This window comes from Engraulis encrasicolus, chromosome 3 (genome assembly GCF_034702125.1).
Source record: "Engraulis encrasicolus isolate BLACKSEA-1 chromosome 3, IST_EnEncr_1.0, whole genome shotgun sequence".
In the NCBI taxonomy this organism is placed as follows: Eukaryota; Metazoa; Chordata; class Actinopteri; order Clupeiformes; family Engraulidae; genus Engraulis; species Engraulis encrasicolus.
In genome coordinates, this window is record NC_085859.1 from 25,142,101 (window position 1) to 25,167,377 (window position 25,277).

At 45.4% G+C, this 25,277-nt stretch overlaps 1 protein-coding gene across 1 annotated transcript in view; it reads left to right on the plus strand.

Annotated features, from left to right (window-relative positions):
• LOC134445911 (protein HIRA) overlaps nt 1-25,277 on the plus strand; it is a 31,737-nt gene continuing 6,460 nt past the window's right edge. The window contains exons 1-23 of the mRNA XM_063195067.1: nt 1-256; nt 1,036-1,098; nt 1,259-1,369; nt 1,774-1,864; nt 1,995-2,089; nt 2,708-2,803; nt 3,223-3,383; nt 4,447-4,614; nt 5,383-5,496; nt 6,744-6,814; nt 7,194-7,299; nt 8,510-8,728; nt 9,907-9,992; nt 11,104-11,271; nt 12,347-12,505; nt 12,770-13,007; nt 13,916-14,065; nt 14,955-15,103; nt 18,702-18,863; nt 20,343-20,401; nt 20,981-21,086; nt 23,011-23,133; nt 24,419-24,582. Coding sequence (XP_063051137.1) covers nt 220-256; nt 1,036-1,098; nt 1,259-1,369; nt 1,774-1,864; nt 1,995-2,089; nt 2,708-2,803; nt 3,223-3,383; nt 4,447-4,614; nt 5,383-5,496; nt 6,744-6,814; nt 7,194-7,299; nt 8,510-8,728; nt 9,907-9,992; nt 11,104-11,271; nt 12,347-12,505; nt 12,770-13,007; nt 13,916-14,065; nt 14,955-15,103; nt 18,702-18,863; nt 20,343-20,401; nt 20,981-21,086; nt 23,011-23,133; nt 24,419-24,582 — 2,896 coding nt within the window. The 5' untranslated portion in view covers nt 1-219. The remainder of the gene's footprint in view (nt 257-1,035; nt 1,099-1,258; nt 1,370-1,773; nt 1,865-1,994; nt 2,090-2,707; nt 2,804-3,222; nt 3,384-4,446; nt 4,615-5,382; nt 5,497-6,743; nt 6,815-7,193; nt 7,300-8,509; nt 8,729-9,906; nt 9,993-11,103; nt 11,272-12,346; nt 12,506-12,769; nt 13,008-13,915; nt 14,066-14,954; nt 15,104-18,701; nt 18,864-20,342; nt 20,402-20,980; nt 21,087-23,010; nt 23,134-24,418; nt 24,583-25,277) is intronic.

Sequence of the window (25,277 nt, forward strand, 5' to 3'; positions counted from 1 at the left end):
TGTGTGAGGAGGAACTGGGAAAGAGCGGATACTTCCTGTGCTGCTGCTGCTGCTGCTGCGGCTACTGACCTAGAGATGCGCGAAGAGGGTGAGAAATGGAGTTTCACTGAAGAATAAAGTAACGGACGAGACTTCAAACCCCAAAAGGGCACAGGGAAGAGCTTCGGTTTACACCGAATCGACTTGTGAACGAGAGTGTTTTCAAGCGATTGGCTTGAAATGAAGCTGTTGAAGCCAAGTTGGGTCAGTCACAATGGTGAGTATTTCAATCGAGGTTGTGCTGGAATCCGAGGTTCAAGTTGTGCTTTTGTTGTTTTTGGGGCAGGCATAGCCGAGCCAAGATGACTCTGGGCTTCCCATCAGAGAGGATGCAGGTTTCTGTAATCACCTGTGCGTTGTTCTTCGTGCTCATACTCGGCTGCACCCGGCATTTGCCTCTTATTTTTTGGGAAATTTGATTGCATGCCTGGAAATTGCCCCAACAGTCAACGGGACCCATTTTGGAAGTTGCAAAGGCAACTGAATCGAGTGGCGGCATGTCTGTGTGCAACTGTTTCATCTCGTTTCTATCACATAGCTTCGGTAACGTCAAAATGTACTGATACAAATGTGATCCGTTGGCTATTGTTTTGGTATAATTTGGGAATTGACGCTTCACATGTGATATGTGCCCATTGATTTCGCCGGTTCTGCCTGTCAAGGAAACAAAGCTAATGCTAAAGCTTCCTTTACGTGCTCATCATTAGCATTACAGGTTGATTCATGTTGGTATAACTTTGATGCATATTCACAGTCACCGGTAACATTTAATTAGCTGTGAGAATCGGCATGCTTTTGACACATTCCATGCAGAAACATGCAGAACTGTGTAGTTGACTACAACTGTAAGTCAGTGCTTTGTTTACATACCGGTATCTATTCTTGTGTGCATGCTCTGGAAACGGCCATGTCAAAGTCTAATGGGAGTAGGCTGATGTCAACATTTGACATGAGATACTGAATGTCTACTGTACAATTGTTATTTCTTATTTTTAGGAAAGCCAATATTTTCAGTCGATATCCATCCAGATGGAACCAAGTTTGCTACAGGCGGCCAAGGTAAAGACATTGCATACATTGTACATTGCTTCATTGCAAGTGTAGTTTTTATATGGAAATTTAATATAGGCATAGTCTTGGTTGTATTTGCGGTTCCTTATGTTGCTATAATTATACTGGACATAGACTAATAGGCAGTCCTTCTGTTCTTATTTGTCAGGGGAAGACTCGGGCAAGGTGGTTATTTGGAACATGGCACCAGTGCTACGAGAGGAGGACGAGAAGAATGAGAACATTCCCAAGCTGCTCTGTCAGATGGACAATCATCTAGGTCTGAGTGCATCCCACATCCCATTACATACCTGTCAAACCCCACCAACCACAACTGCACCAAGTAGTAGCAACCCATCCTCTCATCTCTTCTACTCTTGAACCGATTCCACCTCCATCTGGTCACGTTCTCTGCACTTTATCCCCAACCGATTCACTGAATAGGTTGACGAACAGTCACTTCATTACCTGTTCTACATTTCCCAATATCTCTGTGTGTGTCCATGAATCCTTGATCATGTTTTTTCTGTGCACCGTTGCAGTCTGTACACAAGGATGTGTGAGTGTGAGTGTGTGTGTGTGTGTGTGTGTGTGTGTGTGTGTGTGTGTGTGAGTGTGTGTGAGAGAGAGAGAGATTTATAATAACAAGATTCAGAAAGTAATGGTTGTTGTTTTTGCCCGCAGCGTGCGTGAATTGTGTCCGCTGGTCGAACAATGGCCTCTACCTCGCCTCAGGTGGAGATGACAAACTAGTTATGGTTTGGAAGCGGGCAGCGTAAGTACACACACACACACACACACCATCACATCACATCACATTATTGTACAACAATTTTTCTTCATTCACACGTGTTTTAAATGAACGGCTGAATAATTACTACGGTACTTCTGATTTGTGTGAACAGGTTCATCGGTCCCAGTACTGTCTTTGGATCGAGCAGTAAACTGGCTAACGTGGAGCAGTGGAGATGCGTGACCATTCTGAGGAACCATACAGGAGGTGAGCCTGTTTTACTACTACTACTATTACGACTTCTGCAAACAGATGATGGGAGTTGTTGAGCAAAAGAAAATGGTACCCCATGCATCTAAAGTAAAAATCTGGTGCAACCAGAGCAGCCTTTTTTATAAATTAAAAAGGGAGAAACATCTGGTGCCACATGGATGTCTGTTTTGTTTTTGTTTTTTTGTTTTTTTTTTAAAAATGCATTAAGACTAACTTTTTGAAACGTTAGTCTTAATGCGCTAATAAAAACAAAAACAGAAAATATATGAGTTGTTTGCAGGTGTCCGATGAATTTGTGAACGATATACCCCAAATCCAAAGTGATTCTTTCTCTGAACATTCATGAAGTGGCTATCCAAGGCAGAGGTTTTACAGTTTGAGATTAACCGAGTACAGGGGTTACTGTATTCATCTACATGCATTTCATTACAATGTTGGCATGAAGTAGCCAATGTTATGTCACAGTGCATTACTGACACGGGTCAATATCATAAGCCCAAAGAGGTTCTTGGGCCATAATAATTGTTGTATTAATAATTGTAATAAGACTGTTCAATTCAGTCTTTGGCCACTAAGCTGTAATTAAACAGAAATGAATATTTCTTTTTCCAGACGTCATGGATGTGGCCTGGTCCCCGCATGATGTGTGGCTGGCTACGTGCAGTGTGGATAACACCATTGTTATCTGGAATGCACGCAAATTTCCCGGTGAGTTCACGGCAATGTTTGTCCGTGTTTTATTGTTTCATGGGATAATACATGGAATGTGTATTATACATGGAATGTGTATTATACTGATTTGTCAGAGACATTCAGATTAATCTCCCCAGAAATGTCTTAAACCTGTCTTATTCGCCCTCTTCTGCCCCTTCCTGGAGTGTGGGGGCTTGTGAGAGGGAATGGATGAGATTAGCTATTAAATTTTATTTGTACAATGAATGAAGGGTTCCCACTATTTGTCCCTCTGGTGTTTTTAATTTTTTTTATTTTTTTTATATACAGCAAAGTTTCACACAGTCATAGTAGAGAAGAGTTCAGAAAGGGAATCAAGGTGTCCAGCAGCATATCTTAAATATATATCTTAACTTCTCTTCTATTCTCTTCTCTTTTCTTCTTCTCTTCCTCAGAGATGGTCACGTCCCTGAAGGGTCACACGAGCCTGGTGAAGGGGCTGACGTGGGACCCGGTGGGGAAGTACATCGCCTCGCAGGGAGACGACCGCAGCCTTAAAGTCTGGAGGACCATGGACTGGCAACTGGAGACCAATATCACCAAGCCCTTCAACGAGGTTAGACGTCTGTTTGTCTGTCTGTTTGTCTGTCTGTTTGTCTGTCTGTTTGTCTGTCTGTTTGTCTTTCTGTTCCCTCTGTGCACGTGCATAAGCGTATACCACACAGGTCAGACGAACCATTCACAGGATGGATGATGACTTCTCATTTATTGGGAAATTGTTTTAAGTTAAAAGTTTTGAATAGAAGACAAGCGCATATCTTACAGGAGGGGGTGTGACCTCATGGTGGTGTTCCTTCTTGTGTTGTTGAAAGATGACAATACTTAATTGATATGACATTTATGATTATTGATACGATATTTAGTTGCCCTCAACATTTTCTAGAGGTAATGTTCCAAGTAGCGTACACTGGTCTTGTAATTGTGTCTCTTTCTGTGTATGTGCAGCATGTAAGTGGGGTTTCGTATAAGAGATACCAGGATGCAATTTGTTTTATTTGTTACATGCATAGAAATACTAAAAAATAGAACATGCAGTGAAATAAGAGTTGTTCGTTTGTATTGCGCATATGTGTGTGTGTGTATGATTCATGCAGGGATTCAGGATCGCTTTGTTGGCCGGTGCGTTTAACATTTTCAAGTGTTTATCGTCAATGTCATTTTTGCTGCGCTCAGTAAAAGGGCTCATTTCAGTCCACTTGTCCCTGTTTGAAGCAGGGAACGTGCTTGTGTTTGTTAGCATTATTTGGTGCATTTTAGATGGAGGTCATTGGAGTACAGCAATTTAGATGTGTCGTGACTCATATGCTTCTTGTGCACAACGTTAAATGTTTCCAATTGTCTTTGTTGTGTGAGGAGGAGGTTGCTTTGCTGTGTCAATTTTTAGGGGAAAAAAAGTCAATTTTTGTCAATTTTTCTGTCTAGTATTGCAATATGTGCTCTCTCTCTATCTCTCTCTTTGTCGCTCACACTAATGCATCTCTTTGTCTCTCTCTCTCGCTCTCTCTCACACACACACACACACACACGCACACACACTCTAATGCATCATGCCTTTGTCGCTCTCTTTTTCACTCACTCACTCACTCTAACGTATATCTACTTCTGTGCTGTGTGTGCAGTGTGGCGGGACCACTCACGTGTTGCGTCTGAGCTGGTCTCCTGACGGGCAGTACCTGGTGTCGGCCCACGCCATGAACAACTCGGGCCCCACCGCCCAGATCATCGAGAGGGACGGCTGGAAGACCAACATGGACTTTGTCGGCCACCGCAAGGCCGTCACTGTGGTGGTGAGTCCAGTGGTTTAAATTAGTAGATTAGAGTCGTTATTGCCCCATTGGGATATTTGCTTTCACATTAGACTAAATTTAGACTAGATTAAGTTTGTTTCATCAGGTTTAGCATTAGTCGGATCTTTTATGACTCATATCTTATGTACAAGTACATACACTACATCCATCCGTGGGCGCCGGGCGCAATCCCTGGTGCTGAACAAAAAACAAAACAAAAATTTCCTCAGAATCACAATTTTCACCTTTTAGTAAGCCCCGACCACAGACATATCATGTTGCCCCCTGATTTGTTTAAATGTGCAAAAAGAGGCCGCACCTTTGTTATTTTTTTTTTTTGAAAATGCGCTGAAATGTGTCTGCAATAAACATGCGCTGAAATGCGTCTGTGCAACAAAAAAACAATGTTAGCAAAATGTAGTGAAAATGTAAAATGTCTGGTCTACCATCACAATTTGCTAAACTTGACGGATGCTTACTCCCAGTTATAAATTCCCCTGGAATGGTTTGCCATGGATGCAGTGATGCAGTGTCTTCAGTTTCAACGTAGCCTCAGATACCTTGGTTTTGCATATCGCTTGACAGTGATTCGATACGGTATGCGGAACCTAAGCTATTTTCACGAGGGATGCACTGATAACATGGGTCTGTTAGGGTCATATTTTTTATTTCAATTCTCAACCTTAAACATTTTTTCAAAGAACAAAACTTCAATGACCCTTTCTGTTGATGTAAACCTTAACTCTGTTTTGTTGTTTTGTTTTACAGAAATTCAACCCCAAGATCTTTAAAAAGAAACAGAAGAACGGCAGCTCTCAGAAAGGCAACGGACCCTACTGCTGCTGTGCAGTAGGAAGCAAGGACCGCTCCCTCTCTGTTTGGGTAAGGAACACACACACACACACACACACACACACACACACACACACACACACACACACACACACACACACACACACACACACACACACACACACACACACACACACACACACACACGCTTACAATGTGAAGTTATGAACGTGAATACATCGGGAAGGGATGAACACCACAGAAGATACCGAGGATGAGGCCCTGCCGTGGCTCTAACGCAGTGATTCTCAAAGTGTGGTCCGGGGACCACTTGTGGTTAGCGACAGAGCTCAGGTGGTCCGCGAGGGGATCTCTACTTTTCCAAGACAAGCTAGCAGTATACTATATTTGTAACATTATTGCTAAACATAGCTGAAGTATTATTTTCACCACAATAGGATGGGCTTGTAATGTGAAAACTGTCAATTCAGTTGACAGGTGGTCCCTGAAGAGTTTTTGGGGGGGACAAAGTGGTCCTCGGTCTGAAAAGGTTGAGAAACACTGCTCTAACGGTAGGGCACTGGGCTGCTACGCGGGGTTTGATTCTGGCCCGGGTCATTTGCCAGTCCTTCCCCATCTCTCTGTCTCTCTCATCAGGAGTGACTGCATAGGCCTAGATTAGAATACAATAGCACTTTCTCGTTGCTACAGTATAGCCACTATAGACTACTTTCTAGGCTAATGTACTACTGGACGGCAACATGCATTCTTTTTCACCGCTGTTGTACCGTCAGTTGGTCTGGTAAGCATCTGCAGAACGCAACAGAATACGTGTGATATTATTCCCACCTGGCCTCAAAGTGGCAGACTTACTGGGGTAGAGCATTTGAAGGGTTTATTTGCAAAACGGTGTATCTCCATTTTGTAGAATGTTGGGAAATTGACCTTTTGTATTGGGAATTCCATTGAATTGCATTGCAAAATGCATTTCATATAGGTTAAAAAAGTATGTTCTCAAAATATTTGAATGGTAAGAATTCACACATAGGTGATAGGCCCTATGAAAAGTCATTTTCAATAATAAAATGCAAGTCAAAAATGGAGATACATCGATTTGCAAATTAACCCTTCATTTGCTCACTGTTGTTTTGAAGCACCCAGAGTTTTTTTTTTTAACCTCCCTCCCAATTCTGTCTACAGACAATGTGTTGTATCCTCTTTGTATGCGTGTGATTTGTGGAAAGGTGGTAGCTTACGTTTGCATCATCATTGTCAATCTCAAGTGAATACATAAATAAACCCCCTACCCCTGTGTTTTGCTTTTTTTTGGTTTCCAGTTGACATCGCTGAAGCGGCCCTTGGTTGTGATCCATGACCTGTTTGACAAGTCCATCATGGATATCACATGGTAAGGACACCCTCGAGTCCCTCACGCTTTCCCAAAACCTGGACCCTCTCCTGTATACTTGTGCATAACTTGCAACAAAATGTTGCCGTGTACTAGTTGGCAAATTAATTCTTAATATTTTTGTTACTTTGTGTCTTTCTCTGACTACACACACTTCCAGATTTGTTTTCTATATTAGGATGTTAAAATGAAAGGGACACTTTGTGTCAGTTATGAAAACAAGTGAAAGTTGACGTTTTATTTTTTTGACCATGCGATTGCAAAAACAAAATGGCTGTTATGCCATATGCACTTTTCATTAAAAAATGACCAAAATGAAAAGCATGGTAAAGCTTAGGATAACCGCATGATGTCTTGTTTTTAATTGGTTTACTTTTAGGACACTGAATGGCATGGGGATCCTGGTGTGCTCCATGGACGGCACTGTAGCCTTCCTGGACTTCAGCCTGGACGAGCTGGGAGACCCCCTGAATGAAGAGGAGAAGGTAATACTCTACATTAGCGTTTCTCAACGGGGGAGTCTCTACATCACCCCAGGGGTCGATAGGGAGCCCTTTGAAGACGTTGAGAAGGGGGCAGCTGAAAGGGGGTCGCTCCGTTGCAATTGAGGGGCATTAGTCTGTTTTATTTTTTAATATTCAGGGAGGGTTTTGGCATGCTTATGATGAGCCACTGCTCTACATTATGCTATTACCTGGGCCTCCAGAGAGCATTGTCTGTCATGCAGTGAGTCTAAAGGGCTGTTCACACGCGTCGCTGCTAGTTACTCGCTCAGCCAATAAACTCAATAGAATGTCAATGTGTCCCAGCGAGACTCGCGAGTAGGCGAGTACTGTAAATATTTTATCTTCGAGTGAGGCGAGTAACCAATTGGAATGCAGAGTCCGGTACTTTTCGCCTGTTCATTGGCAGTTAAAGCTGTGGGAACTTTCAGCGACCGTTCCATGAAAGAGTGGCGAGTAGGCGAGCAAGCGAAAAGCTAGCTTTGTGTGTGTACTCCGCTATACACACACACACACACACACACACACACACCCCACATGCATCTCGCGTTGGTCTGCTCTCAGAAGGAAAAGACAGCAGTTTTTTTTCAAAGAAGACGCCATCTTTGGTATTTTTAATGAGGTCCTCCCTTTAAAGGTTTTGAACTTTTTAAAATGTATTGATGTGACCAAACTTATTTAATGCATTTATTCAATTATTTATATCAATGTAGATTTTTTAATTTGAGGTGAATTCTATTACCTGTACTGGCCATGAAATAGCCACACTTGCATATTTGGCCATAAATGTAATTTACAAATAATGTAAATGTAACAAACAAAACTCGCGTTGGTCTGGTGGCCTTCGTCACTGGTTTATTCAGACTGACTACTGTGTTTGAGCTCTGAACATTGACACTTCATTGGCCTTCATATGCAAAATCAGTAACTATTCGATAATAGTTATCATTGTATCCATTTGTTGTTCTGGTTGACCTAAGTTGTAAAAATGATGCAAGTTACACATGCTTATAAAAATGTCCAACCATTCCAAATCAAATTCAAACATCAACACTTGCCACTCTAAACCATCAAATCCATATCTGACTTGCTAGTTCCGTGTTCATGTTTAAATCAAATTACAACATTTTACTTTAATTTCATTTACTTCACACAAAGTATCAATGAACTTCTTTTGTCCATCTTGCTGCAGAACTCCATTCATCAGAACATCTATGGCAAGAGCCTGGCCATCACCAACGTGGAAGCCCAGCTCTCCACCACCATCATCGAGAACCCAGAGATGCTCAAGTACCAGCCCGACAGGCAGGGCTCCGAGCGGGTCGGCGCCATGCCCAACGTGGGCCACGAGAACCAGACGCATAAACTCACCAACGTGGTCAACGGGGAGTCCCTGGAAGACATCCGCAAGGTACGGAATCGGTGAAAGAGAAGAGGGTGGAAAGAAAGACACAGGGGCAGAGGTATAGGGGGGCAAGCATGGCATTTGCCCTGCCCCTGGGCCTTCCTGTATTGGTGGTGGCGGGCCCTATAATGACCACTACAGGCTGTATGGGGGTCTTATCAGTATTTTGCCCTGGGGCCCTGCAATTGTTGCCCAAATGCCAATTTTTTTTAAATCCCATGCCATTGTAAGGCAGCACTCCAGTCATGCAGAAGGATCGCAGACAGTGCTAGCAGTGCCCCCATAGATGGGAAGGTGTAAGGCATAGCAACACATTAAAGAAAAATAAAATACCCATTGGGGCAAGTGCCATTGTTATTGAGACAGCACATCCACAGCACAGTGCACACAATGAAATTGCATTTATGCCTCACTCCTGCAAGGGGGCAGCCCAACTGGCGCCCTAAAGGGAGCAGTATTTTGTGGGCTTTGATTTGAAAAAAAAACAAAAAAAAAACAACTTCAGTGTGGACGTCAGCCAGCCGTAGCACAGCAGATGAGGCACTTTCGAGTAGGGCTGCACAATTAATCGAAAATAATCGAAAATCGTGATCAAATCGTGAAATTGAAGTCATGGTTTTAATCGTGATTTAATCGTGGCAATAGTGACCTAACTTTGAAAGCGTCCTTGAAGCCAGGACATACTGACAGGCTATTGTTTCTGGCCAGAAATCTGTCCACCTAAGTTTCATGCTATTGCCTTTACATAATTATTACAATTCATTTTATTTTGCTCATCCTGTATATAATTCATTCTATCATTTTCAAAAAAATCTGCAAAAAAATCAATGAACGTGATTATGATTTTGACCAAAATAATCGTGATTGTGATTTTTTTTCCATAATCGTGCAGCCCTACTTTCAAGGTACTAAACATTGAAAATGGAAACCCGACCTGAGACCTTGACCCTGCTGTTCTATTGTAGCAACAGGTGTTTGGCATCCATTGCAGCAGTGTAAACGAACATGTATACTAAAGTGAAATGGCATATGTGCCGCATCGATGGCGCAGCATGAAGCGATGACGTGGCAGATTAAAAAGAAATGCTAGGAAGACTAAAATTAAAACTGGAGGGACCTTGAACTTGGACTTGACCATAGTGTTTTGTGACGTGGCGTTTTTTTCTTCTTTTTTTTTTTGACAGAACTTGCTGAAGAAGCAGGTGGAGACCAGGACAGCAGATGGCCGACGCAGGATCACCCCCCTCTGCATCGCACAGCTCGACACCGGGTAACACACACACACACACACACACAAACACACCCCTCTGCATCGCACAGCTCGACACCGGGTAACACACACACACGCACACAAACACACCCCTCTGCATCACACAGCTCGACACCGGGTAACACGCGCACACACACACACACACACACCCCTGCAACACAGAGCTACACACCGGGTAACACACACACACACCCCTCTGCATCACACAGCTCGACACCGGGTAACACACACACACACACACACACACACACACACACACACACACACACACACACACACACACACACACCCCTGCAACACAGAGCTACACACCGGGTAACACACACACACACACCCCTCTGCATCGCACAGCTTGACACCGGGTAACACACACACACACACACACACACACACACACACACACACACACACACACACACACACACACACACATACACACATACACACACACACACACACACAGAGACACAGACACACATACAGGGTCAGATCACCATACTGTAGTTGTACAATGAACTCAGAGGACATGCAAAATGTCTTCCTATGCAAGTCGTAGTAGAACATATCTTCAAGTGTGTTTCTTCCTCATCTCCTTCATGATAATCTTCTTCCTCCTCTTCCTCTTTCTCATCCTCTTCATTTTTCCACCTCTTCTTCATCTTCCTCATCTTCTTACTTTTCCACTACTCCTTCTTCTTCTTTTGATGTCTTCTTCCTCATCCTCCTCCTTCACCCCCTCCATGTCTACTCTTCCTCTCCTCCTCCTCCCCCTCCTCCTCCTCTTCATCTTCTCTTCCTCTCACCCTCCTCTTCCTCTCATCATTCTGCTCTTCCTCATCCTCCTCCACTTCTCCTCATCCTCCCCCTCCTCCTCCTCCTCTTCTCTTCCTCCTCCTCCTCTGCTCTTCCTCCTCCTCCTCTGCTCTTCCTCATCCTCCTCCACTTCTTCTCCTCCTCCTTCCCCTAATCCTTCCCCTCCTCCTCTTCCCCTCCTCCTCCTCCTCCTCTTCCTCCTCCTCCTCTGCTCTTCCTCATCCTCCTCCACTTCTTCTCCTCATCCTTCCCCCCCTCCTCCTCCTCTTCCTCCTCTCCTCCTCCTCCTCCTCCTCAGGGATTTCTCCCCTGCACTGTTCAATAGCACGCCCATCCTGCCGGGCTCCTCCATGTCCAGTCAGCTGACGCTGCAGCTGTCGTCCGAGTCCAACGCCTCCAACTCGCTGGGCCTGCGGCCCCTGCAGGACACCTCGCCAGGCAAGGCCTCAGAGGACAACAAGGACGGGTAAGCCAGCCCAGCGCTGATAGTAGTCACAACAAGGACGGGTAAGCCAGCCCAGCGCTGATAGTAGTCACAACAAGGACGGGTAAGCCAGCCCAGCGCTGATAGTAGTCACAACAAGGACGGGTAAGCCAGCCCAGCGCTGATAGTAGTCACAACAAGGACGGGTAAGCCAGCCCAGCACTGATAGGTGTCAGAAATCATAAAACGGGTGGGCCCAGGGGGAAAAAATCTGAGTGGCTCCACCTCTAATTGTGTAGGTATTACCAAAGAGGTTGGATATATAATAAGAGGAATCGAAACACGCCCACTCAATGCAAAAGCGTGTGCTCAAAATTTGGTCTCCTAAGGGGGCGTTGTCCCTCCTTCGTCTTCTCTTTTCGTGGTGTTTGCACAAGACGTGCGCTACCGCCATCTACAGCGCTAAGGGGACTCCATTTATTCTCTATCTCAAGACTCCGAAGGTCTCCTAATCGAAGGTCTCCTAAAGGGGCGTTCACCCGACGTTAAGTGGATACCGGAAAAGAACCCACCTGCTTTATCTCACTCTCATATACGATTCTCTGGTATTACAGTAGCTATTATAATGCAGCTATATAATGCAATTATTATTATTTTTTTATTATTATTTTTACCCTCACACTGTGTCCATGGGTATGCTGGAAGGTGCTTTAAATGCAATGTATTATTATAATTGATATATTACCTGCAAGCGGAAATGGATCATTCCAGGATTTTCATTTGAGAGCTGACATGATGATGATGAAGATGTAGGTCAGTTAGGAGTGGAACAGAGGCGATCAGGACACATTAAAGGGGAATTCCACTATTTGAGTTTTGCCTTTCTCCTAGGCTTCCAGACATTCTCTGTATCTGGGGATGTATCACTCCTAGTGGGCAGAAGCTGCCAAATGCCAAAACCAGTACAGTACAACCCTAAAATCATTTGCTGTGTTAAGTCCTCAATCTGGTAATGCCTCAACAATCACTGACTACATGGTTGTGAATAACAGTGGAACACCTTTTAAATTAATTTGGTTAATTTCTCTCTCATTTTTTTTATTCCCCAATGTTGCAGTGCCAACCCATCCGCCAACGCCATGGGCATGAAGAACAGTCTGTCAGCCAAGATGGAGCCCATGAAGGCGTTGGACTCCAGGTTCACAGAGAGGTCAAAGGTCACACCTGGCATGGCTGCCACGGCGATGACCCCCATGGGCATGTCCTCTCTAGACAGGTAAGGGTGTTTGTGGATGCGTGTGTATGCGTGTGTGTGTGTGTGTATGCGTGTGTGTGGTTTACTTTTTATCAATTATTTTTCAGTACCATGTACCAATGGGTCATTATAGCCTGGAACGCTCGTACATTCTGTTATTTTCTTTTTCTTCTGCTTGTATGTTGGTGTAATGTACAGGTCAAAAAACAGGGATACTTGGTATTGCACAGAAAACATTGTATGCATTGACCCTTTTTACGTGCGTGCGTGTGTGTGTGTCTCCAGAGCCAAAGAGAGCAGCACTTTGAAGGAGGCCAAGCTGAAGGATGATACGAGCAGCGACAGCGAGGAGAAGATGGTGGTAGCCAAGGCGACGTTCCCCTCGGCAGGGCCCAAGAGGAAGAGCGAGGCCACGATGATGATGACGATGGACGGAGTCGAGGTGGTGGAGAAGAGGAAGAAGGGACGGCCGCCCAAGAAAGACACCAGCAAGCTGCTCATGCCCCTCGCGCCCTTCCCACAGGTACACAGTCAGGACTCTAGAACTGGAACTTTGAAGAGCAGAATTTGGAACCCTTATCGCCCTTTCCACAGGGACTAGCTAGACTAGAAAACTTCTAGACTACAACTTGGAACATAGAACTCTTAACGCACTTCCAACAGGCGCACAGGAATTTAGAAATAAGATTTTTAGACTAGATCTGAAACTCTTATTGACGCCCTTCCCACAAGTACACGAGACTCTAGAACGATCATTTCTAGATTAAAACTTGGAACTTGGAACTCTTATTGATTCATGGCAAGATGGTCATGCCCCTGACACCTGTCCCACAGGTAGACATGACTCAAGAACGATAAGTTCTTGACTAGAGCTTGGAACTAGATTCAGGCCTCTAGTGCTGGAGCTTCTAGAGTGGAACTTCAGAACAGCTCTTCTGAACCAGCTGTCATGGCCTAGTGAGATCACATGCAGGGCTGATAGTATTCAGGCTCCATGCCTGATTTCAGGCTTGACAGAGTTTGCAAAAATAAAAACCTCGATAATAATTAGCCATTAGGTTATTCTTGTCTCAGAAAGTGTTACAGGTTCAGGGTTTTCTTCTACTATCAGGCTTGAATAATGGTCATACACAGGCTATTAAATGTTTGAATAATGTGTCAAAATAGGCCTACGTTACGTCACTATGCAGTATCTTGTCGTCGTCGTTAGAGCAGGGGAAAAAGTTCAGGCTCAGGGTTTTTTTTCACTATCACCCCTGTCACATGTGAATTATATACCGTTTCTCAACTTTGGTTTGGTTTGGTTTGATACATTTCTTGACCGTTTTTTTCTTGGTTTTTGAACTTCCCACCCTGAGTATGTGGTCAAAAACAAGATGGCTGCCATGTGAATTGGTCAATTGATTGGTGATGTTCTTGTGTGCTATACAGCTTCCAGTACCAGTGGAGAAGGAGCCAATCAGAGCAACACCAGCACCAGCAGCAGCAGTAGTAGCAGCCACCTCAGCAGCGCTAGTGGCCCAGCCTGCACTGCAGATGAAACTACCCACCCCACAAGCACAGAAGTCCTTCACCTATCAGGTATGCCACGTCAAGAGGTCCCCGGCCCATATCCCAGTAGAGCTGCATATTATGCGGACAGCTGTAGGGAGTTAATGTTAAAGCAATACTGGACCATATCTGGAAATAAGCTCATGTCACACCTCCCCTTGAGTCAATTCATTTAGTTTTACATTTCGCCTGTACTTCCAGCCGTTTTCTGAGTCTGCCAATGCAAATTCCACCTCCAAGCTAGCCATTACCATTGAATAGCTGGTCCCATAAGATTCAATGATAGTTGCTAGCTTGGAACTAGAAATACCACCAGACAAAGACAATGGCTGAAGAACAGGAGAAAGGTAAAACTCCAGGGGTATTGCGTGACGTCAACGTTACCTCTGTGTTTCACTGGTGCATTTGCACGGCATTTAGTCAGGTCTGTTATTTACTGAATATAGCCTACAGACATTAACCCCTTAGCGCAGCACTATGGCTCTCTGTAATGTCACAGCAATGTTGTTATGATGTAGTTAAGCATTTTCAGCAAGTGAATAGGGTCGCCGGCGACCCCTGCTGCAGTAAGAGGCTACGACCCGTTAATAGGCTACTTAGTTACCATAAAGACGTTTATTTCAAAGTAGGAAAGTTCTCCGGAGCATCTCACACTCTCATTCTCTCTCTCTCTCTCTCTCTCTCTCTCTCTCTCTCTCTCTCTCTCTCTCTCTCTCTCTCTCTCTCTCTCTCTCTCTCTCTCTCTCTTCTCTCTCTCTCTCTCTCTCTCTCTCCTCTCTCGCTCTCGCTCTCGCTCTCGCTCTCTCTCTCTCTCTCTCTCTCTCTGCTTTCCTGTCTGAATAAAGGCTAGAAAAGCCCCAAGAACAAATTAAGAAAATAGAAACTGCTAGTGTATGATTGTCTGTGTGTCTGTGCCCAGGTGAGTGCGGACCCGTCGGTGTTCCTGGAGGTGGAGAACGAGGTGTCGTCGGTGGCCGGGGCGCGGCTTAGCCAGCTGCGCTGCAACCGGGACGGCCGGGAGTGGGACAGCATCCTGCCCAGCCGCATCCTCCTGGCATCAGGCAGCCTGTAAGCACTGCACTCACACTAGGGAACTGGGATGAGGTGGGGAGACCTGTATAGGGCTGGCCAGCCAGGGGAGTGGGACAGCATCCTACCCAGCCACATCCTCCTGGCATCAGGCAACCTGTAAGCACTGCACTCACACTAGGGAACTGGGATGGGGTGGTGTGGGGTGGGGGTTAGAGACCTGTATAGGGTTGACCAGGGGGACAGAATCCTACCCAGCCGCATCCTCCTGGCATCAGGCAGCCTGTAAGCACTGCACTCACACTAGGGAACTGGGATGGGGTGGGGTGGGGTGGGGGTTGGAGACCCTTATTGGGTTGGCCAGGGGAGTGGGACAGCATCCTGTCCAGCTTCATACTCCTCTCATCAGGCAGCCTGAAGTCATAGCCAGATTAAGATGGCCCGAGGCCCCTACAGGTATCTGTAACACCACCCACAAAGTCAAATTTACGTAGACAGACGCATAATAACGAGCTAGGAATTAAGGATAATATGTAGTTACTGTGCTCAACATAACAGATGTTTTCTGTATTTTGTCACAATTCTGCAGCCATATGTGTGTGAATCTGGCCCTGCCTGCAAGCACTGTGGTGGGTATTAGAGGGCAGTGAAATTCTATGGGATTGGCAGTCTTAAAGAAGCCTGTAAACCAGGGGTGGTGAACCTTTTTTTATTCGAGGGCCCACTTCAAATTCCTCCAAGGCTGCAAAAGTCCCCTGAATATAACTTGGTTGTATTGCAAATGTATTTTCCATTACAATATATGTTATATTTCATTTGAAGCGGCATAACATTAAAATTACATCGATAAAACATTCTCAAATAAAGCGGCTAAAGCTGCTCTGCAAACGGCCCTCGAGACATAGTATAGGTTCCCCCCACCCCAGCTGTAAACACTGGGTTGGGCAAGGAGAAATTCACACAATTCCTCTATTTGTTCAAATGACTTTCCAAGCAGAAAAGCTCAACCGGTTCTAGACATCTGTCTCAGTTGTGGTGATGGATGTTTTTGGAGATGTGTTTTAGCAAGTGGGGAGCAGACGCAGGCTGCACAGTAGGGGAGTCTATAGCAGCTGTGTGCAGATGTGCTGCCTTCTGCTCAGAGACTCTCTCAGCTCTCATCCCCCTCTCTCTCTCTATCTCTCTCTCTCTCTCTCTCTCTCTCTCTCTCTCTCTCTCTCTCGCTCTCTCGCTCTCTCGCTCTCTCTCTCTCTCTCTCTCTCTCTCTCTCTCTCTCTCTCTCTCTCCCCCTAACCCTTCTTCTCTCCCTATGCTCTCTCCATATGCTCTCCCTTCTCCCTCTGTTTCTTGTCGTCACTTCTCTCCCTCTCTTCCTCCTTTCTCTCTCTGTCTCACTCTCTCTTCATCCCTCTCTCTCTCCTCTGCTTCTGTGAGTGACTGTGCCATTACATTTTCTCTCTCCACTAAACACTATTTGAAAAAAAAAATGAATCACAACTCGTTACATGCCATCATCCTCTCTGATGAGGACCCTCGTAAATCTGCGCTAAACCCTCCGAGATAGCTGATTGAGGGAGACGCGTGCGTGCGTGACTGACTGACTGAGGGGCCAGGTATATTGCTCCCCTGATGCATCTTCTAATGACTGTACAGACTCCAGGTGCCACTAAGAGCACTAATATCATCTGTCCTTCAATGCCACTTAATGAGTCAATGATTGATTCATTAATTAGTTACTAATTAACTAGCAATTGGTCCTTAAATGAATTACACGGATGTCATGCATTGTTCTCTTCCTTATACATGGGTTCACAGTGTTTGTAAACACGATGTTATGAGCAAGTCAACCACGTGAGCTAAATTTTTGACCAACAGCAGTTTCCAACAATCAGAGGTTGAGTTGTGCGCAGCTAGGTTCGCGGAGCCAGGGGAAAGCAAACATTTAGAACCCATGTATACAGTGTTAAAACAGGGGTGGGAAACCTTTTTCATTCGAGGGGCCACTTCAAATTCATTCGAGGGCCGTAAAAGTCCTCAGAGGGCCATACTATGAACACAAACCAGGATTTCCCTTATGCGCTTTAGGCCTACCGGTATATTGAATGCAGCCACCTTCTCTGGGTCCCTTGAATATAACTTAATTGTATTGCAAATGTATTTTCTAAGATTCCTTTACAAAGTATATCATATTTCATGTGAAGATGTATAACATAAAAACAATATCGAGGGCCGGATAAAACGGCCCTCGAGACATAAGTTATGTTCCCCACCCCTGTTTTAACAGAACCAGAACATAGCAGAGGTTCCTTGTATTATATAGCCTGTTAACCTCTGATGTCCTTCCCTAAACAAAAAGTCAAGGTTTTTTTGTTCTATTGCATACATGGCATAGAAGCTATATACTATAGTACTATACTATACAGTCCAACGTGTTTGTAGATGGTGGACACACATTGTTCACCGACACGTTGGGGGCTAGGAATGAGTTTTGGTTAAGTCACAGTTCGATAAATGTACAAACATTGCCTTAGTAGCCTACCCATAATCAAGATTACGGTCATGTGACCGCACTTGAAGTGGCATGTGCCAAATCACCTAACCCCCTCGAAATGGCCCAGACCCGATTGGAACCTGGCTCCCCATTTGCATGCAAGCCCACCTATGCACACGTGCCTGAGAACACACTGAGCAAAGCCAACTTTATTTCTAGAGCATACTAGAGAGGTAAAGGAGAGTCTGAGAAAACGTAGGTGCTGTTTTCAGAGAGCTGACATTGGTGTTGCACCTCGTCCATTGCTGAAGGCCGCAGCAGCACGCCGCGTGGCCTCAGCATGACTGAGAGGAAGTGACTCTGCAATGCCCTCCAAATGGCTTCCACCTTCAAAGTCACATCCGTCTACTTGATGACTCTCTTCCCCTACATTGTAGTCTCTACATATGTCACTTGATCACCATCCTCCCCCACTCTCTACATCTCTCACTTCATAGTTGTCTTCCCTCAGTCTCTACATCTTTCACTTGATAATTCTCTCCATCTTTTACACCTTCTCCTACTCTCCTTTCACACCTTTTTCTTTCTCACTCTCTTCTGTTGTCCTTCCTTCCTTCACACAGTCACTTACTTCTCGCTCTCTCTTTCTCGCATGTGCTTTCGATCTCTCTCTCTCTCTCTCTCTCTCTCTCTCTCTCTCTCTCTCTCTCTCACTCTCTCATCCTTTTCCGCAGTTTATGCCACCATGAACTGCACACACTCATCCTCCTTTACTTGCTCTTCTCCTCCCTCTCTATTCATCCCTCTCCCTCGTGTCTTGCTCTCTCTCACTCTCAGACCCTACTCTCCGTGTCTCCTCTCCTCTCCACAGTGAGGTTTCTGTATCATCTCTCTCCTCTATGTACTGTAGTGGTGCCATTGGCAGGTGTCATGCACCCTGTCTGTCTTCTCTTTTTCTCTTTCTTTCTCTCTGTCTCTCTCTCTCTCTCTCTCTCTCTCTCTCTCTCTCTCTCTCTCTCTCTCTCTGTGTGTGTCTCTCCAAAGTCAGGTGGTAGCGGTGGCGTGTGATGACCATAACCTATCTCTCTCTCTCTCTCTCTCTCTCTCTCTCTCTCTCTCTCTCTCTCTCTCTCTCTCTCTCCATAGTGAGGTGGTAGCGGTGGCGTGTGATGACCGTACCCTGTCTGTCTTCTCTGCGTGCGGCCGTCGTCTGATCCCCTCCATCCTGTTGCCGGCACCTGTCTCCACCCTGCACTGCTCCAAGTACTTTGTCATGGTGCTTACGGCTGCTGCGACGCTGTCCGTATGGTGAGTACACACACACACACACACACACACACACACACACACACACACACACACACACACACACACACACACACACACACACACACACACACACACACACACACACACACACACACACACACACACTCTTGAGCATACACACTGTTTCCACCCTGCAATGTTTAAGTACTATATCATGGTGCTCACCATCTTTACTGTGCTCTCTGTATGGTGAGACACACACAGACACACACACAGACACACACACACACACACACACACACACACACACACACACACACACACACACACACACACACACACACACACACACACACACACACAGACACACACACACACACACACAGACACACACACAGACACACTCACACGCTCTATGCTGTCCATATTTTTAGGGCACACACACACACACACACACACACACACACACACACACACACACACACACACACACACACACACTCAACCCTGCAGTGCTCTCCTTCACTCATTCAAACTCGCATATAAGTCATCCGTCCCACCTCGTCAGCCATAAATCTCCTTTCGATTTCTATCTCCCTCCACGTTATGTCTGGGTGGGGTCTTCTGTTGCGAGACAATATGACCAGTCAGTGAACGGGGGGAGGGGGTGAGTGATGACTCATCAGCAGATAGTGCGTCATGTTCAAACTTAAGCAATTGGTTAAATCCGATGCACATGTCGTATTGGTTAAATCCGATGCACATAGAGTTCACTCCTCCCACCACTAATCTCAGCGGGTATATGAGAAGCACTGACTGTAAATGGCAGGCAAAAAAGGCAAATTTGTTGTGAAAATAGTGTAGTGAAAAGCTGAAATCTCAGACACCTAGAGCAGCTTTGTAATGGGCTAGAGATTTACTTTTTTAATTTGACATTCTTTGACATTCTTGGACATTTCTCTTACGAGTGTGGGGCCAGATTGAACCACCTGGCGGGCCGCATCCAGGCCTCGGGCCTTATTTTTGACACGAACGATTGAATGACAAGTGTGATTGATACGAATGAAATTAGTACCAGGTTACAGGCCTCTACAGCTTTATTGATGCGACAGGTCGATGGCCAATATACCTGTAATACAGTTTTATGCCACAAAAAGCACTTGCATATGGTGCTTAACTAAAACTTGAAAAGTTTTATTTCTTTGACGATTTTTGATGACTTTTTATTATGTTGATTAATTGAAATGTATGTTTTTTTCTGCGTTCTTTCTGTGCATTTTGATAAGATGCAATCATCATAGTAGTCATATCAATGTTGACAGGTGCTTTCATAACGCGTGCATGTCCTTGAGTGAGGATCACCGCACAACACACCCGCTGTGCAGCTAGCCGTCTCTCACAGATGCTTCTCTCTCACTGTGCGTGTATTTGTGCGTTTGTCTGCGTGCGTGTGTGTGTGCGCATGCATGCGTGTGTGTGTGCGCGCGCGTGTGTATGTGTGTGTTTGATGCCATACAGGGATGTGCAGAAGCAGATGGCGCTTGTCAAGAATGAATCGCTCCACACCGTCCTCTCAGGTACAGCTTGCCGTTCGGACTCTGCACGCTCTCAGTTGTTGTTTTTTAAAACCCCTCTTCTTTGTTTATGCATTAGTGTCCAGCCCCACCCCCACCAGCGCCCTTTAGTCAAAGCAATACATCTTCATTTGCTGTTCCTGTTTGTTGCCTTTGTGTGCATCGAGTCCATGGCCGGCCTCCAAATTTGTAGAAGGAAAAGCGGTCCCAGTTGCTCATTTATTTGATGTAGCTCGGAAATTCACCCGCCGGTCAGAACAAAGTTAGTTTGTTCTGATCCTTGGCCAGACTTGGGAAATTGTGTATTCTACCCTAAAGAAATGCTTGTTTTTGGAAATTAATTTGTTTGTGTTTGTGAGTGTGTGTGTGCATGTGAAGTAGAGTTTGAAAGAAAAGAGAAGAATTTGTTGTGTCATTTGCTTTATCGAATGTTCTCTATCTTCTTTCTCCTTATTCTCTTCTCCTTCTCCTCTCATCTTCCTGGTTCCTCCTCTCCTCCTCTTGTTCTGTTTTCCCTCTCTGTTCTCCTCCTCCTTCCTTCCTTGTCTCATCCCTCTCTGCCCTCTCATTGGTCCTCCACAGGCACAGCCATCAGCGTGACCCAATCCCTGCTCACTCCTCAGGGAGTGCCCGTCATCGGCCTGTCCAATGGGAAGTCTTACTGTTTCAGCGCCGCCTTAGAGACCTGGTGAGATCCCAACACACAAACACAAATGTACATGGGTCAAAGACGGGTTTTTTTTGTTGTTTTTTTGCTCAGACGTCAGGTGGCGCAAAATATGCCCATAAATGAGTGAGTCATTGGTGGTCGATGGGCTGCAATGAATATGCTTCTTAGATAGTCCACTGAAAACAAACAAACAAAATCCATAAAACAGTGGCACTGACTGTTGTTGCGCCGTCCTGACGTGTGATGCTGCTGTAACTGCTGTCACTGACCCACATGCATGTGTGCAACATGCAATAGCAACAGTGAGTCACACACACACACACACACACACACACACACACACACACCTCAAACCTACCATTACCACACGCATGCACACACATGCTCCATGCACGGACCTCCTACTCCAAACCTACCTCGATTACACATCCAATCACATGTGAGTTCACATCACCCCCAAAACACAGACACGCACACATAACAGCATTCACCCACTACCATCACCCCGCTCACATACACACACACACACACACACACACACACACACACACACACACACACACACACTACCACCACCAACCCTACTCGCATACCTACGCAGTCCGCACCCCCTGCCAGCATTTAATTAAAACTGATGAGAAGGGGAAACGAAAGTGAGATCCTGCGAGCGTTTTGTAGCGTTAATTGCAACCGTGATGAAACATGACTGTGGGACGGAAAGCACAGCGAGGGAGGGAGGGAAAGAGAGAGAGAGAGAGAGAAAGAGCAAAGTGTGAAGCACATGCCAGCGCCTCGAGCGAGAGAAGAGAACGACTCTCTTCATTTGCAAAGAAATCTGCGGCACCGTTTCTACTGTCGTTTTTGCCACTCAACAATATCATGCACCATCAACACGGCAAGTGGAATTTGGGCTCGAGGCAACAGGAAATAGAATTACAAAAAAACTGTTTTATTGCTTGAACTAGTTGTCACAAATGGCAAACGTTTCATTTAAGCTGTCTGCGGCTTTGTACTTGCCTCAGGTAGGGTTGTTAGAATTACAAAAAAGTCACTCTCACCATTTCCTTTTATCTCTCAACTCACTCCCTCCCTCCTTTGTCTTTCTCTCTCCCACCCTCCCTCCTTTTTCTTTCACTGATACCCATTCCTTCTCTCCTTTTCCCCTACCAACACTGCTTATATTCATGTCTGCATGTCTTATTTGCCTTTTTCTTCCCCCCTTCCCCCCTTCCTCCCTCAGTTCCCCCCTCAAATGCACACACATTCTCTTGAACGCACACACTCGCACGCGCGCACTCTCTCTCACACACTCGCGCACACACACACACACACACACACACACACACACACACACACACACACACACACACACACACACACCAGTGTTTCCCCACAGAACAGTTGTGAAGGTGTCAAGGTGGGTGGTTGATTAACTGGTACCAGAAACGTGACCATCATGACCAGGGCCGCTGACAGCTTTGGCAGGGCGCAGGACAAAGTCCTCCGAAAGGGCCCCCCACCCAATACATTTCATGTAATTATGGGGCCCCCATCTCCCTGGGCCTGGGACAGCTGACCCCTTTGTCCCTCCTTGTCGGCTTCCCTGATCATGACTGGAAAGGGCAATTTTCATATGAAATCTAACATGGATTCACCCTAAAATGAGTCGCTTACAAGATATTTTTTCGAAGCGACTTTAGAGATTACATTTACAATACAAAATCTCCATCTTTTCAGGGGAGCTAGCCAAGGTGTCAAGATGGCTGCCTTATCTATAAAGTGCTGAGGGAAACCCTACGCACGCACACACACACACACACACACACACACACACACACACACACACACACACACACACACACACACACACACACACACACACACACACACACACACACTGCGCCCTAACACCTTGTGTGTGTGTGTGTTGTTGTCTCCTCAGGAACCTGATAGCGGACAAGCAGGACTCGCTGCTGCAGGGTGCTGACTTCAGGAACTGCCTGACGTCCCAGGATGCACTCTGCTCCACCGGCCCCCTGGCCATCATGCAGGGCCCCAGCATCAGGTACACACGCTCAGACTAACCTGGGGTGCACTTCTCAAAAGAGACGTTGTTATCAGCTAGCAACTTCGGTAGTGGCCAATGGGAAAATGCATTGAAAACAACAAAGTAGCTAATGTAGTTAGCCACTTTGGTTTTGAGAAATGCACCCCGTTGTGTTTATTTGTTGTTGTTTTAAATTAATGTTTGTAATGGATAGTCTTGAAAGACACTGTTCTCAGCAAAGGACTTGACACTTGATTTGTTTTTGTTTGTCTTTTAACTTCATTTATTTGTTTTTAAAGCTTGTCTACCTCATCTGAAGATGTGTGTACTATACACACCTTGACCTTGACCACTTGAATTTCCTTTTCTCTGATAATTAAGTTCATTTTGACTTTGTAACAGCCAATATGCAGCATACTATATACAGGAGTAACCCGCGAGATGTTTTACATCACACCCAGTATCCTTCTGGCAAGGTTTTCTGCCGTGTTGGTTGAATGTGCTTACATGCTTGAATGAGTGTATGCTACATGTTTGTACAGAAATATCTCTAGTGTGAGTTGTCTGGCCTCACGGATCTCTACTGTGCTACCTGCAGCAGGGCATGAGGTCTACCTAGCAGGCTTGTACGAAATTCCGAATTGAATGAATTTGAATTCAAAGTAATGCCATAATATGAACACTAGGTGGTGGTGTTCTATGTACTCTCAATGGTTGGTGTAGCTTGAATTCAAAGAAATTCAAGGTAATGACACCACCTAGTGTTCGTATTATGGCATTGCTTTGAATTCAAATTCATTAAATTCGGAATTTCGTACAAGCCTGCTACCTATGCGTGTGCACACACGGGTCTGTTGTTCCTAATAGGGCTGCACAATATTTCGAAAATATAGAGTGGCGATATGTGTATCGCGAAAATGACTTAATTATTGCTAACCGGTAAAACATTTCTGTGCAGTCAAATCACTAGCTGAATGTCAAGAAATGCGCAAGAAGCCCGCCATGACCAAAGCCACGCCCCCCACACAGACTGACAAATTTGTGACAAGAGAAACACTCGGCTATATTGCTAAATATTGTTTAAATATCGTTGGTGAGGTATTGCATGCTGTTATCGAGTATCGCATTTTTTTCTGATATCAAGCAGCCCTAGTTCCTAAATTAACCATTGTTCTTAATGTGTTTTGTATGTGTGTTTCCCTTTGGCTCCAGTGTGGGCGATGTCTACCTATGCATGTGCACCCACGGGTGTATTGTTCCTAAATTAGCCATTGCTAATTTGTGTCTCTCCCTGTGTCTCCAGTGCGGGTCGGTTGGCGTCGCGGCTGTCCGCCACCCCTCACCACCTGCAGCAGGGCATGACGCTGGCCTTCCTGGAGAACCAGCTGGCCTCCGCCCTCACGCTCGCCTCCGCGCCCGAGTACCGCCACTGGCTCATCATATACACGCGCTTCCTCGTCAACGAGGGTGAGCACTTGGATACTGTATCTGTGCTGCTTTTCTTCACCTTTTTTTTTGGTGGTTTTCAACTTTTTTAGACAGGACGGTGAAGAGTGGGACAGGAAATGAGTGTGACAGAGAGACAAGGGAGGATTGGGTAATGACCCAGGTCTGATATCAAACCCTGGTCGCATGCTTAGCAGTCCAGTGCCCAGTCGACTAAGCCACGACCAGGCCTGTACTGTTGAGAATGTGTTAAGCAGTCCCTCCAGTTTTTCGCGATTCAGCGATCGCGTGGATTCATGCAAATTCAATGATATTCCGCATAATTTCACGATGCCACGTAATTCCTGTAAAGCCGCATATTTCCCGCAAAATTTCCTCTTTGTCCCCTTCAACATTCTGTGGAGTTTATAGGCAGCTACATCTTGCCAGCCTATGTTTTTAAAAAATCTCTAACTTATAGCGATTCCCAAGTTGTCTCCACCCATCGCACAACGTGAACGTTGAAACGTGTGGTTGCTTTAATGCAGCCTACATTTTAACAGTTTAAATAGCCTACCTCCAGTCCAAGCAGCACAATCGAAACTATTGGCTATCTAGCTTACAAGTTTGGCTGGTATCCAATAAGACGAGTCAAGTGACAGTATGGTCTTGCGAAGAGTGCAGAGAATTACGTCGCGCGTGTGTGTGTGTGAGCGAGAGAGGGAGAGAGAGGGAGC